A 15,976-nucleotide genomic window follows, 5' to 3' on the forward strand; every position below is an offset into this window, starting at 1 on the left:
AATATTTACTGTAGTGACACCGGGCCTCCTACTGGCCGTAGAAACAGTGGGCCTTCTACGGGCCGTAGAAACAATGGGCCTTCTATGGGCCGTAGAAATAATGGGCCTTCTGTGGGCCGTATCATCAATGGGCCTTATACGGGCCATATGATGGATTGGCCAAACATGGGCCAAACAGACCGCATTATGGCCGTAAACGGGCTACAGTTGGAAACATCCTTTCATGGGCTGACCATAACGGGCCATCGTTAATAGGTCGTATTTGATGACGCTATGAAAACGGCCCAACGTATTAACGGACCACAAACGGGTCGACTGTAACCACAGGCTGAATTTGGCCCACAAGCAGAAAATGACAGTAACGGGCTGTAAGTAAACGAATGCTGGAAATGAGCCCAAGAATAAATGGGCTCTGAGAAGGCCGAATGATAACATGGGCTGGAAACGGCCCAACGGAATAGCGGGCCGTTAATGGGTATAAAGTGATACACTGTTCATTACGAGCCAGTTTCACCACGGGTCGTTAATGGGTGTAAAGTGATACTCTTTTCATTACGGGCCAGTTTCACCACGGGCCGTTAATAGGCCAAGAGTTACATAGGGCCTCATATGGGCCGAAAGACGTCATGGACCATACGTGCGCCAGAAGTGAAAACGGGCTGGAATCATATTGGATGGCCCAGATGACGCTACTGGGCCTAATTCGGATAGGGCGTAATGGGCCTTGGGTTAGCGGGCTGTAAATGGGCTATATGCAAACATGCCGTTAATAGGCTTTCCATGGGCCGTCCCGCCACCTTTTGACCAAGTCAAACGGGCCGACCTTTTCACAGGAATGGGCCTCTGTTGGGCCGTGCCATGTGTCGACGTATCATAGGCGCCTTCTGTCCAATGAGTGGATGACATCTGTCCCAACGATGAGCCGACACGTGTTTCCTCCAGCCAATGATGATTTTACACGTGGAAAATCCCCATTGGTCGGGGCTATTAACGGGTTATCGGATCCAAAACCCGACCCGATAGCTTAACGACGTTCCGTTACGGTGGATGCCACGTGTTGGTCACCCTTGACGAAAGCAATTTTGTGACGCGCGATTTATCGTCATGGAAGTGGACATTTCCGTGATGATAATTTTGGTAATGTCATGGAACACTTCTACGACAACACATGACTATCTTGATTCTGTCATAAAATCGTCATGAATGTACATGCATGACAAAAAACGCGACCTACTGTGACAAACACGTATCATCATGGAAGTGTATTTTTTTGTAGTGACGCGATGCTGAACCCAATATTGTTGGGCCCTTCTACAACCTTGAAGGTCTCATCACTCACATTCAGGTTCAAGGGGCAACCGTGGATCACTCTGCAGATGACGCTGATTCTGACGAAGCACCTGCACCACCGAAGCCTGTGAAGCAAAAGAAACCAAAGGCTTCAAAGCCTTCCTCTGTACCAAAGGTCTCGCGGGCGAAGCCTCTGGCCACTGCACCTCCTGAAGCCAGTGTGCAGTCTAAAGATCTCTCTCGCATCTCCAAGTCTGACAAGATGAAGAAGCCCATGCAACCAACTGGTCAAGCATTGACCCCTGCCGCCATTCTGATGAACGAGAACGAAGCCATTGATTTGTCTAGCGACGACGATCTTGGCGATGATGCTCTTGAGCTGCTTATAAAGAGCAAGCAAGAGGCGGAAATCTTCAATGATCTTCCCCTCTTTGATGTGGAGATCCTGTACAAGTTCATTGATGAGTAGTTTGACAGCCCAGACCTCAGTTTTGATGATCTTCAGCTCCAAATTGGCCTCAGCGTCTCTTTCCATGGAGCCATTGCTCCTGAGCTGGCTCTTGCACAGAAGATTGTTGAGCTGAAGCACAAGATTGATTATGAAAAGGCTCAGTTCAAGAAGCACATGACCAAGCTCAACGTGGAAGACGTCCAAAACTTCAAGGTCATGCTGCATGAGCTCAAGGAGGCATTCCACAAGAAACGTGAAGAAGCAAAAGGTTCTCGTGAGCGCATGAAGAATCTCGCTGCCAAATGTGTTCAAGGCTACAATGAAGCTGAAAAGCGCAAGGCTTTGGGGCGACCAGGCATCGACCCCAGAATGGCTGCCAAGAAGAAGAAGAAGCCTGCTGTGGCCCAACCAGAAGCATCAAGGCAGGAAGAACCTCGCATTGTCTTCCCGGCCAGTATGACAGGCTCGAAGCCTAAGGTCCCCATAGTGGCTTCGGAGCTCAAGAAAACTAGGGCAGCTGAAGCCGAAGCTCGAAAGCACAAGACCAAGGCTACCACTGATGATGCTCCACCAACCAAGAAGAGAAAGACAAAGAAGAAAGACCGGGCTGCTCCCACAGAGCCCCTTGTTGTCGAGCCGATCTTAGTGGCTCGTCCTGCATCTGAACATCATGAGGGCCAGTTGATAGTTCATGAGCCTGCTTCCACAGAGGCTCCAGAAGTTGAAGATATTCCAGCTGTTGACCCCACCGCAGCTGAAGACATTGGTCACTAAGACAATGTTGAAGATGATGAAGTCCTTCCTTAGATCGAACACAATGTGGTATCATCGCCTGTTCTCACGAACAGCGAAATCATCAGCATTGGTCGTCCATTAACGCCAATTGCTTAGGATGACTCATGGGCTGATCACCCACAAGACTCCCCCCGTCAAGAAGAATCCCCAAGTACTCCCCCACCTCAAGTCACCACTTCGGTGCTTGAAGACGATGACTTTGTGGCCCAGCCCACTCCCTCTCCAAAGGCGTCGCCCGCACTCCGCAGGCTTCGCAAAGGACCAATGCCAAAGGTCACTTTGTCAAGTGTTCCGAAAGGAGAAGAGCGCCAATCTGTTTCACGCCAAGTCTTTCCTGAAGCCTCTCCTACTGCGAACATCCCCGAGTCTGAAGCCAAAGCGGCTGAAGATATTCCGGCTGCATCAGCCGATGAACAAGAAGAACCAAGAGAAGAAGAACGTGTTGCTACACCCCCGACCAACCCTGAAGTTTTTCTCGAGGAGAACGTGTCCGACCCTCCAGCTACTCGAGTGGAGGCTGATAACATTGAGGCGACCACCAACACCCACACTGAAGCCAATGACGTTGTCATGGCTGAAGCTAATGTGGCGCCTGAAGCTAGTGAGGTACTAGAAGTCCTTGAACCTAAAGCCAATGCTGCACCTGATGCAAATCTGCAGCCTAAAGTCAATACCACTGCCACCGCTCCTGTACCGCCTCCAAGGCCACACACCATCGCGCAAGCATTTGATCGTGGCCAGTTGATTATTGTCAGATGGCCAATTCTGGTTCCTCCACCTGCTGGTGGTCCGCAATTTGATTATCATGTAGAGCACGGGCCTCAGGTCCAGAAGCCTAAGCCAAGACTGCCAAGGTTCCCAGGTACCGCAACTTCACCAGGATCCTTTAATGTCAATGGCTTCAAGGCACACAACACATTCTTTGACAAAGCCAAGAACCCCTACACAAGGCCAAGAATTTCATCAGATCGATTCTGGAGTTATCAGTAGCGTAGTTACTATTCCTGCATCTTATACAATCAGGGGTGCATTTTCCCTCATATGCGTCTAGACAGCGAAGCCATGGCTGGCCTGCCGTGCCTAGAAGAAGCCCTTGACTGCTTCAAAGATGCTAGTCTTCTCCCATTTGTGACAACAAAAGAACATTGGAATGAAGAACTTTTGCTTCAATTCTATGCTACCCTCCACATTCGTGGCTACAACAGGGATCCGAAGACATGGATCCTTGAGTGGATGACGGGCGATGTACATCATGAAGCTAAAGCCCAAGACATCATTGAGCTTACAACCCTGCCCACTCCTGGCGAACATTATGAACCAGGTTGTCAACTACACCAGAATGCTTTGGAGAGCATATTCCAGAAGCCAGAGCCTAATCTGAGCCAAATGCTGAGCATGATGAAGCCTCTACCACGCGACGCTACATACCCAACGAAATTCTTTGTTGAAGATCTAGAGTATCTACCCCGCACCATTTATCACATCATCAGGCGAACTCTATGGCCTGTCAAAGGACATTCCTCTGCAGCGAAGCTTGAAGGAGCAATGAAGACTTTGGTTTTCTATATCTTCAATGGCATCAACTTCAATGCTCAAGACTTTTTCATCAGGCAGCTGGCTGCATCTGGCTCCGACATCTTTGGTCTAAATTCTACGCTCCATGGGTAATGCGCCTTATAAAGCTTCACTCTGCAATCAACTATCAGCCTTCCGCACGCAATCATCTCATATTCTTGCCAGAGATTGATATGTCTGTTGAAGCCATCTACCCAGAGCCTGCCAAAGAGCCTGTTACTCTTCACAATGCTGATCACCAAAGCTTCTCACAACCCATTGAAGGAGTTCAGGCCGTTTCTCGTGTTTATCCCCTGGCTGGCAATACACGTGCCCCTCACACCGAAACTGAAGCCACTGAAAGCACAATTGCCCAAAGGCCTCGGAAGCGATCTCGTGTTCTCAATGACTGAGAGCTCCTCGTCGCTCTACATCAGAAACAGGATAAGCATCATGACCGTCTTAAGCGTCAAATGCAAAGCCTCTTGGTGGATGTCAATCGCATTCGCAACCTTGCCACCAAGAATGCCTTTGTTACACATGAAACCTATCGCCGATCGTGGAAGAGTCTGACTCTGTTGAGCTCTGAAGATAATCTTCACCAGGATGGCTTCGCTGAGAGATTCAAGTTTGATTCAACTCCTCCCCGGAACGCTCACTTGCGTCGGACTCCCTCACTCGAAGACTCTGACTATTCTTCATCAGCTGCAACTGTTAATGCGAGAGTCATTGATGACCAAGATGATGCTACCTCACCACCTCCAACTTCGGCGCGTATTGACACTGCACCAAGTTCGTCTGCACCACCAAACCTCAACGTCGACCCTGCTTCATCACCTACTCCACATGGGAACGAGTAGCAAGCTCTATGCCTTCAAACCTTTTTGGTCATTACTGACAAAAGGGGGAGAAGCATATGAGTTGATAGTCTTCAAGCGGGTCCATATGGGCGGTTGCTATACTTCTTCTACATTTGCCAAGTGCTTACAACTCTCGCTTTTGATACATTTGTTCGTTTTGAGTTGTAACACTTAAACTTGACAGCCATCTGCTACCTTTTTGACACTATGTGATTGTGACGCCCCCGATTCAACCATACACTAATCATACATGCAAACGTGTACGATCAAGATCAGGGACTCACGGGAAGATATCACAACACAATTCTACAAATAAAATAAGTCATACAAGCATCATATTACAAGCCAGGGGCCTCGAGGGCTCGAATACAAGAGCTCGATCATAGACGAGTCAGCGGAAGCAACAATATCTGAGTACAGACATAAGTTAAACAAGTTTGCCTTAAGAAGGCTAGCACAAACTGGGGTACAGATCGAAAGAGGAGCAGGCCTCCTGCCTGGGATCCTCCTAAACTACTCCTGGTCGTCATCAACGGGCTGCACGTAGTAGTAGGCACCTCCCGAGTAGTAGTAGTCGTCATCGACAGTGGTGTCCGGCTCCTGGGATCCATCATCTGGTCGCTGCAATCGAGTATAGAAAAGGGGAAAAGAGGGGGCAAAGCAACCGTGAGTACTCATCCAAAGTACTCGCAAGCAAGGAGCTACACTAGATATGTATGCATTGGTATCAAATGGATTAATGGTATCATATGTGGACTGAACTGCAGAATGCCGGAATAAGAGGGGGATAGGTAATCCTGTCGAAGACTATGCTTCTGGTAACCTCCATCTTGCAGCAGAAGAAGAGAGTAGATGGTAAGTTCACCAAGTTGCATCGCATAGCATAAACCTAACCGATGATCCTCCCCTCGTCCCCCTGTGAGAGAGCGACCACCGGTTGTATTTGGCACTTGGAAGGGTGTGTTTTATGAAGTATCCGGTTCTAGTTGTCATAAGGTCAAGGTACAACTCCAAGTCGTCCTGTTACCGAAGATCACAGCTATTCGAATAGATTAACTTCCCTGCAGGGGTGCACCACATAACCCAACATGCTCGATCCCATTTGGCCGGACACACTTTTCTGGGTCATGCCCGGCCTTGGAAGATCAACACGTCGCAGCCCTACCTAGGCACAACAGAGAGGTCAGCACGCCGGTCTAAATCCTATGGCGCAGGGGTCTGGGCCCATCGCCCTTTGCACACCTGCATGTTGCGAACGCGGCCGGAAGCAGACCTAGCCTAGCAGGCGTTCCAGTCCAATCCGGCACGCGCCGCTCAGTCGCTGACGTCACGAAGGCTTCGGCTGATACCACGACGTCGAGTGCCCATAACTGTCCCCGCGTAGATGGTTAGTGCGTATAGGCCAGTGGCTAGACTCAGATCAAATACCAAGATCTCGTTAAACGTGTTATCTTGAAATAACCGCGAACGCCGACCAGGGCCAGGCCCACCTCTCTCCTAGGTGGTCTCAACCTGCCCTGTCGCTTCGCCGCAAAGATCCACACAGAGGGCCGTCGGGAAAGTATGTCCTTCCAGCCCCCAATTCGTGAATCAACCACGGGTACTCCTCGAGCCAACCCGACTTTAGTCATCACATGTATCATGTATAAAGTATATAGTATATACCCGTGATCACCTCCCGAGTGATCACGGCCCAATAGTATAGCATGGCAGACAGACAAGAATGTAGGGCCACTGATGATAAACTAGCATCCTATACTAAGCATTAGGATTGGAGGTAAAGGTAACAATAGTAGTAGCAAGGACAGGCTATGCATCAGGATAGGATTAACGGAAAGCAGTAACATGCTACACTACTCTAATGCAAGCAGTAGAGAGAAGAATAGGCGATATTTGGTGATCAAAGGGGGGGCTTGCCTGGTTGCTCTGCAGACAAAACCGGACCCTCGAAGGTGAAGTAGGCAATCACTGGTTCAACCGCGGTCTCGAGGCCTACCGTAAATAAATAACGGAGGGGAAACACAATAAACAATAGAGCAATCAAAGCATCACAAAGCATAACAGGGTAATACGCGGTGCTAGGGATGACCTAACGCAGTACTAGGTGCTACCAACGAAGGGGGGAAACATCCGGGAAAGTATTCCCAGTGTTTCACGTTTTCGGACAGACGGACCGGAGGGGGGCGGTTGCAGGTTTTCTATGCTAGGGACATGTGGCAGATGAACGGGCTGCGTATCCGGATTCATCTCATTTTTCTGATCATTTTTCATATATAAAACTTTTTCATCCGAGCTACGGTTATTTTGGTATGAATTTCCAAAGTTTTAACAATATTCTAGAATTTTGTGTTTAATTTAAATCCGAATTGACCAAGTCAATGTGACTAGTCAAAAGGAGAGGTGGTGGCCCATATGACACTGATTTAATAATTTCCAAAATATTTATCTAAACTATTTAGATGGGACCCACTTGTCATTTGCTAAAAAGGGCTAGTTAGCACTAAACTAATCCTAAGCTAAACATAGCCTAATTAACAAGGGCCGGCCATTAGTGGACAGAGTCCAGCCGGCCACACACGCACACCACACACACGCACGCTGTACACACAACACACATACATACACAACACACGCACACACAGTGCTAGGGGTTAATTTTGTTCTCTATTTAGAAAAGATAGCATTTTGTGATTTTCATAGAAATTAATCCATGCATCAAATTGATTTGGTCCAATGGAAACATTTGAGCTTTGACAAGTGTACTACCTACAAATATTATTCTTACTCCTGTTAACAGTTGTTTAGCCGCAGTTTAGGGGCTACCCAGCGGGTTACTCAGTGTAATATTCATAAAGCTAGCCATACTAGACTAACTAGCAGCAGTATAAGCAGAGCGGTGGGCATTGGCGTGGCGCAGGCTCGACTGGGAAGGCGAGGCATGCACGGGTGAGCGCGGGGCGTGGCCGACGCGGCTAGCGGAAGCCGGGTAGCGAGCGTCAGCAGAGCAACGGTAGCACGCGGCAACGGTGACGTGCAGCACGGCACGGCGGCGTGCGACAGCGGCGCATGCGGTGCACGGAGCAGAGTAGGTGCCGCAGCGGCGGCAGAGGCGGTTGCGGACTCAACGGAGACAAATTGAAGCAAGCAAAGGAGGGATCCGGGAGAGGAGCTCACAGCGAGCTCGGGGGCGCGGTCGAGGAGGCCGGGGGTGGACTGGAGCTGTTGGAATCGACGATGGCGGACGGAGATGTATGCGACGGGGACGATGACGATGGCGGGCATACAGGGCCTCCCTGGTCCAACCCAATAGCGTAGATGAAGGAGGAGTTGGTGGTGAAGCCCCTGGACATCCCAGCTCAACGCGGGGATGACGACGGTCGCGAGGACGACAAAGCCGTGGCAACGGCTGCGACTGCGATCGCTGCGGAGATGAGGACGAGTGAGGGAGAGGAGAAATGGATCTGGGGGCAGCTAGGGAGGGGATTAGGGTTTGGGGAAGGGGCGCCAGGGTCTTGTAGACTACGAGGAAGGTCGTGGATGGCCGGCACCTGGCCGGGGTGCCATGGATGGCCTCCACGATCCCCTCTGCCTCCTGTAGCATGAGGAAGGGGAAATCAGGGGGTGGGCTGGGCCAGTTATAGTTAGTTGGGCCAAGTGGCCTGGTAGGTTAGGTCCTTCGTTCTTTTCTTTCCGTAGTTTTCTTTTCTTAAACTTGATGGTCGTCTGCTACCTTTTCGGTCAACTATGTGATGCGATGATAAATTCCGCATGTGCGATGATAAATTCTGCACGAAGTCATTTTGCAGACGTCCATTTTTCATTATGCAGGTCATTATCTTCGTTATATCCTTTCATGCATGATAAATTGTCTTCATAAGTAGAAGAGGAGCTCCGCAAGTACAACCTGCCATGTACATTTGCATTCAAAAGCAAAATACTTATATGCACATCTTCAGGGGGAGCCTTTCTGCTACTTACGAAGACAATACCTAAATCCTTTACAATTTCACATACTTTTATCCCCGTTGAAAACTTCAACCAGTTTGTCATCAATCACCAAAAGGGGGAGATTATAAGTGCATCTAGTGCCACCCCTAGTTGGTTTTGGAGTATTGACGACAAACCTGGTTGAGGGAGTAATGTGTTTGTGAGAATTGCAGGATAACACAGGTAGTAGTCCCTCATTGATTCGGTTTGCCTACCGGAGATGACCCCTAAAAATGTGTGAAGACATTGAAGACTATGGTGGTATGTGAAGATATTCACAGTGAAGACTATGACATGAGAAGACATCACATGAAGACTTTGGAGCGCGAAGACAGAGTTGTTTCGTAGTTTCATTTTCTTCTTTGTTGAGTCATAGGAACCACCGTACTATTAAGTGGGGTCCAAGTGAACATAGTTAGAATGACTAAAGTGATGCTCAACCACAATTGTATGTCTTCGAGCGAAGACAATGAGAGCAAATCTTATCCAGAGCTGGATGAGTCAGCTTTACTTGTAGCCCAAGTAAAGTTGTCGCGTGTGTTTGAAATCTGACCATTGGAACATGTGTCAGTTCCTTAGTGACCCAGGGTCATTTCGGACAAATCAGGTCGGGTTGCCTAGTGGCTATAAATAGCCCACCCCATACACCATAAATTGGAGGCTGCTCAGAGTTAGTGCACGGCTTTTGTCGTTTGAGAGCAACCCACCTTGAAGCCTTTGAGAGAGAAATCCTTGCGAGGACAAAGCCCTAAACACCCAGAGCCAAAGAGTGTTAGGCATCACTGAAGTCTTTCTGTCCGTGTGATCTGAAGACTTGTTACACTTGAGGACTGTGAATCCTCTAGCCGGTCTTCTGAGTTAAATCCGAGCCTCCCTAACCAGACGTACAGTTGTCATAGCAACTGGAACTGGTCCAACAAATCATTGTCTTCAACAAGCCACTGGTTCTATCCTTCCCATCTCTTTATTTACAGTTTGTCCTTGTGAAGTCATTGCCTGTTTGCATTGTCTATTTGTCTTCACTATGTGACTGTTTGTTCAGATTGGTTTCATACTATCTTCCATCCTGATCCATACTGCCTAGCTGCTATTAGTCTTCATGCTCTCACTTCATTGAATACTTGACTATGGCTTTCCTAGTGTAGTCTACCTTCGCCGCATGGTTATAGGTTCATTTATATCGGTTGTCTTCGAAACTCTCTTGTTTTGAAGACTTTCATAAAAATCGCCTATTCACCCCCCTCTAGTCAATAACTAGCACTTTTAGTGGCCAAGGCAATAAAGAAGCTGAAAAAGGAGTTGGCTGTTTTGCAGAATGACCCCCGCCGTTTAGCATCTTCACATGTAGAGATAAAAATTTCTGATCACTTGGTAGAGCTATATCACATGGAGGAGATAATGCAACAGCAACGCTCACATGTCGACTGGCTGACTGATGGCGACAAGAATACAAAGTTTTTCCAGAGGCGTGCTAGCATGCGGAGAAGAAAGAACACAATCAAAAATCTGCAGCGGCCTGACGGTTCTATAACGCACGATCCAACAGAGATGGTGCAGCTCACAAATACCTTCTATAAGAATTTGTATAGCTTGGAGGGCACATCTGGCATGCAATACATCCTGAATACAGTCCCGGTTAAAGTAACCCAGGAAATGAACGCATCTCTGTTAGCCCCTTATAGCCCCAAGGAGGTACCTGGCCCCTGGCCCAGATGGGTACCCGGCTCATTTTTTCCAACGTCATTGGGAGCTCTGTGGTTCTGAGGTGACCAATGTGGTACTGCGCATACTGCAGGGTGAGGAAAAGATGGGGGTAATAAATGAAACAATTTTAGTGTTGATCCCGAAGGTAAAAGACCCAACCCAATTGTCTCAATTTCGCCCTATTAGTCTATGCAATGTGTTATACAAGATTGCTTCCAAAGTGGTGTCAAACAGGTTGAAGCAAATCTTGCCTGATATTATCTCTGAAGAACAATCAGCCTTTGTCCCAGGGAGATTGATCACAGACAATATTATAACAGCTTATGAGTGTCTGCACTTTATGAAGAGAAACAAGGCAAAGAGATATAGATTTTGTGCTGTGAAGCTAGACATGATGAAGGCATATGACCGGGTGGAATGGTCATACCTAGAGGCTATAATGAGTAAGCTGGGCTTTGCTCCTATTTGGATCAATCTGGTTATGAGAATGGTAAAGTCTGTAAAATTCTCGGTCCTTTTTAATGGTGGGAAATTGGAGGAGTTCATCCCATCAAGAGGGATCCGTCAGGAGGACCCTATATCTCCTTATCTGTTTTTGCTTGCAGCGGAGGGCCTCACGTGCCTCTTAAAAACACAAGAGGAATCATCGCACCTCAGTGGAATCCAAGTAGCTCCCTCGGCACCGCCGGTTAGCCACTTACTCTCTGTGGATGATAGCCTGCTGTTTGTCAAAGCCAGTTCCGACGGAGCTATGGAGTTATCCTCTCTGATGGAGAGCTATTGTAATGCATCGAGCCAGAGGATTAATCTGTCTAAATCATCGGTTTTCTTTAGTAAGGGGTGTCCAAATATTTTAAGAGAGGAAGTGAAGCAAGCATTGAATATCACGAATGAATCCCTCTCTGAAAAATACCTTGGAATGCCTTCTGATGTTGGAAATAGTAAAAATGGGGCCTTCAAGTTCCTAAAGGATAGAGTATGGAGCAAGATTAAGGGGTGGATGGAGAAACTTATGTCTTCCGGAGGGAAAGAAGTATTGATTAAATTTGTGGCGCAATCAGTACCGGTATACTCTATGTCTTTTTTAAGCTCCCACGTGGTCTTTGTGAGCATATCAATTCTCTGATTCGGAAATTTTGGTGGGGCAGCAAGGAAGGCCACTGAAAACTAAATTGGGTCTCATGGAGTGTCATGACACGTCCAAAATATTGTGGTGGACTTGGCTTCCGTGATATTGAGCTCTTTAACCTAGCCCTCCTGGCCAGACAGGCGTGGCGTGTGTTAATGTATCCTGAATCACTAAGCACACGTATTCTGAAGGCCAAGTATTTTGCTAATGGATAATTTTTGAGTGCAGATCTCGGCTCCGCTCCCTCGCATATTTGGAGGGCAGTTTTGGATGGATGTGATGTTCTAGTCCAAGGACTCATTCGTCGCATTGGATATGGCCAGACCACACTTATTTGGCAGCACAGCTGGCTACCATGCCTAGCCAATATGCGACCGATAGTGAGCAGGGTGGCCAGTCCGCCAAAACACGTTGGGGAGCTGATTTTGCCCGGAGCAGAATGGGATCGGGACACTATTGAGGAAGTGTTTCTTCCCACAGATGCTAAAGCCATCCTGGCAATTCCTTTGTGCACAAGACATATTGAGGATTTTTGGTCGTGGGTACATGAAAAGAACAGAACATTCTCAGTCCGATCGGACTACCAGATGCTCATTGACACTAAGTTGAGACGTGAGGCTTGGCTTGAAGGAAGGGCCAGGTCGTCGGACACAGTAGGCGAGCACAAAGCATGGACGAAATTGTGGAATATAGATGTCCCCTCCAAGGTCAAAATCTTTCTATGGAGGCTTGCCCAGCAATCCATCCCGACAGCAGACCTTCTTCATGAGAGAAACATGTCTACTACCACGTGCTGCGGACTCTACGGTGCTGAAGATTCTTGGCAACACTCTCTACTCCACTGCAACGTCGCACATTGTGTCTGGGCTCTCCAAGATTACGATCTGGTCGAAGCACTAAACAGTATGGTCGAACCTAACGCAAAAAGGTGGGTGTTTGCATTGCATGACATGCTATCCAGTGAGGAGTTCACACAAACAGTGGTTACCCTATGGTCGATCTGGTTTGCTAAGAGGCCGGCATTGCATGAGCACATTTTTCAGAGTCCACAAGCGACACACAATTTCATCATGAAATATCTGAGAGAGCTGAAGGATTGCAAACCAAAGACATCTCCATTACGACCAGGCCCAGTACATCTTCATCAACGGCGGGAAGCATGGAGCCCACCGCCACCTGGGTGCGTGGAGATAAAGGTGGATGGGGCAGTGGAGCGTCACGGAAATGGAGGCGCTTTCAGTGCAATTTGCAGGGACTCAACTGGTATGTTTCTTGGCGCTTCAGCCATATGATGCAGGGATATATCTGATTCATCAATTCTAGAGGCGCTAGCTTGTCGCGAAGCTCTGGCACTGGCCAATGATCTGGGAGCTGCGCATGTGCTAATAGCATCTGACTGCAAGGGGGTTATCCAGGATATTGCGAACAACACTGGAGGAGTGTACGGCCTGGTTGTGAGGGAAATAATGGAGACATCCACGATGTTTCAACTTTGTGCCTTCAAGTTTGAAGGGAGAGAGACTAATGAGGAGGCACATAGCCTCGCTAGTCATGCCTTGGGTCTGGATCATGGACGCCATGTGTGGCTCATCAATCCACCAGACCTCAATTGTATTCCTATGAACTTATTGGTTTAATAAAGTAAAGCATGTTTAGACTCAAAAAAAATCTTCGGTTTCTGAGTTTTCTCAAAAAAAAAATCTTCGGTTTCTGAGGAAATTCAGTTCTGCAAAAATGATGACCGAACGGTTCTTTCAAAAACTACACTAGCCGGACCAAATTTTCAGTTTGGTCTTGGATTTTAACCTGACAGAGCCGATGCACATCAAAGAACATCCAAAGAGGTTGCAGATTAACAAGGAATCGACAAGAAATATCACAGACGAACAGGGAATTGAATACAACATTTGGTGGTCGTGGTCCTTCTTGTCTCTTTCATCCCCCGAACCCACCAGGTCACCCATCCTGGTTAGGCCCGCCACGGGTGGAACTAGAAAACTAGTCATCGGTCGGGACCCTCGGAGACGAAGGAGGACGAAAGCCATAGAGAAGAGAGTCAGAGGGTGGTGGGTTCTAGCAGTCAGCCGTTGCTCTAGAAGTGGCGCGGTGGCACACTGCAGCGGCACAGTGGCTAGGGTTGTATTGGCCACTTCGAGTCGGGAGAGAATGAGATGGAGCGCGACATCTGTGTGATTGGCTTGGTAGACCAGAGATTTTTTCGATCACGAAGGTGTTGGGGAACGTAGTAATTTCAAAAAAATTCCTATGCACAAGCAAGATCATGGTGATGCATATCAATGAGAGGGAAGAGTATCTTCTACGTACCCTCGTAGACCGTAAGCGGAAGTGTTACGACAACGCGGTTGATATAGTCGTACGTCTTCACGATCAATCGACCCTAGCACCGAAGGTATGGCATCTCCGTGATCTGCACACGTTCGGCTCGGTGACGTTCCACGAACTCACGATCCAGTAGAGTGTCGGGGGAGAGCTTCATCAGCACGACGGCATAATGACGGTGATGATGAAGCTACCGACGCAGGGCTTCGCCTAAGCACCGCTACGATATGACCGAGGTGGATTATGGTGGATGGGGCACCGCACATGGCTAAGAGATCAATGATCAACTTGTGTGTCTATGGGGTGCCCCCTCCCCGTATATAAAGGAGTGGAGGAGGGGGAGAGGCCGGCCCTCCTAGGCGCACCCCAAGGGGATTCCTACTCCCACTGGGAGTAGGAGTAGGAGAGAGGGAAGGAGGAGAGAGGGGGAAGGAAAGCCCCCCTCCTTGTCCAATTCGGACTAGAGGGGGAGGGGGCACGCGGCCTGCCCTGGCCGCCCCTCCTCTTCTCCACTAAGGCCCAATAGGCCCATTACACTCCCGGGGGGTTCCGGTAAACCCCCGGTACTCCGGTATTTATCCGAACTTGCCCGGAACCCTTCCGAAGTCCAAACATAGTCATCCAATATATCGATCTTTATGTCTCGACCATTTTGAGACTCGTCGTCATGTCCTTGGTCATATCCGGGACTCCGAACTACTTTCGGTACATCAAAACACATAAACTCATATTACTGATCGTCACCGAGCGTTAAGCGTGCGGACCCTATGGGTTCGAGAACTATGTAGACATGACCGAGACTCGTCTCCGGTCAATAACCAATAGCGGAACCTTGATGCTCATATTGGCTCCTACATATTCTACGAAGATCTTTATTGGTCAAACCGCATAACGGTATACATTATTCCCTTTGTCATCCACATATAATATCATAAATGCTACAGAGCTCCCACTCACTTTCTTGTAAATACAGACTTCTCCAAAAGTCTGTATAAAACCATATGCTTTGATCACACTATCAAAGCATATATTCCAACTCCGAGAGGCTTGCACCAGTGCATAAATGGATCGTTGGAGCTTGCACACTTTGTTAGCACCTTTTGGATCGACAAAACCTTCTGGTTGCATCATATACAACTCTTCTTTAAGGTATCCATTAAGGAATGCAGTTTTGACATCCATTTGCCAAATTTCATAATCATAAAATGTGGCAATTGCTAACATGATTCGGACGGACTTAAGCATCACTACGGGTGAGAAGGTCTCATCGTAGTCAATTCCTTTAACTTGTCAAAAACCTTTCGCAACAAGTCGAGCTTTGTAGACAGTAACATTACCATCAATGTCAGTCTTCTTCTTGAAGATCCATTTGTTCTCTATGGCCTGCCGATCATCGGGCAAGTTAACCAAAGTCCATACTTTGTTCTCATACATGGATCCCATCTCAGATTTCATGGCCTCAAGCCATTTTGCAGAATCTGGGCTCATCATCGCTTCCTCATAGTTCGTAGGTTCGTCATGGTCAATTAACATGACTTCCAAAACAGGATTCCCGTACCACTCTGGTGCGGATCTTACTCTGGTTGACCTATGAGGTTTGGTAGCAACTTGATCAGAAGTTTCATGATCATCATCATTAGCTTCCGCACTTACTGGTGTAGGAATCACTGGAACTGATTTCAGTGATGAACTACTTTCCAATAAGGGAGAAGGTACAATTACCTCGTTAAGTTCTACTTTCCTCCCACTCACTTCTTTCGAGAGAAACTCCTTCTCTCGAAAGGATCCATTCTTAGCAACGAATATCTTGCCTTCGGATTTGTGATAGAAGGTGTGCCCAACAGTCTCCTTTGGGTATCCTATGAA

The 15,976-nt window shown here is 48.0% G+C and overlaps 1 protein-coding gene across 1 annotated transcript; it reads right to left on the reverse strand.

The window, feature by feature from the left end:
* Positions 1-5,463: 5,463 nt before the first annotated feature.
* LOC147958683 (uncharacterized) lies at positions 5,464-8,551 on the reverse strand. Its single transcript, XM_087534744.1, has 3 exons — positions 8,125-8,551; positions 6,868-6,942; positions 5,464-5,564 (listed from the first exon to the last, which is right to left on the reverse strand). The coding sequence occupies exons 1-3, from the start codon at positions 8,549-8,551 to the stop codon at positions 5,464-5,466; spliced, it is 603 nt and encodes a 200-aa protein (XP_087390870.1).
* Between the last annotated feature and the right edge of the window lie 7,425 nt (positions 8,552-15,976).

Source organism: Triticum urartu, chromosome 7A, assembly GCF_056163025.1.
Source record: "Triticum urartu cultivar PI428250 chromosome 7A, HENAU_Tu73, whole genome shotgun sequence".
NCBI lineage: Eukaryota > Viridiplantae > Streptophyta > Magnoliopsida > Poales > Poaceae > Triticum > Triticum urartu.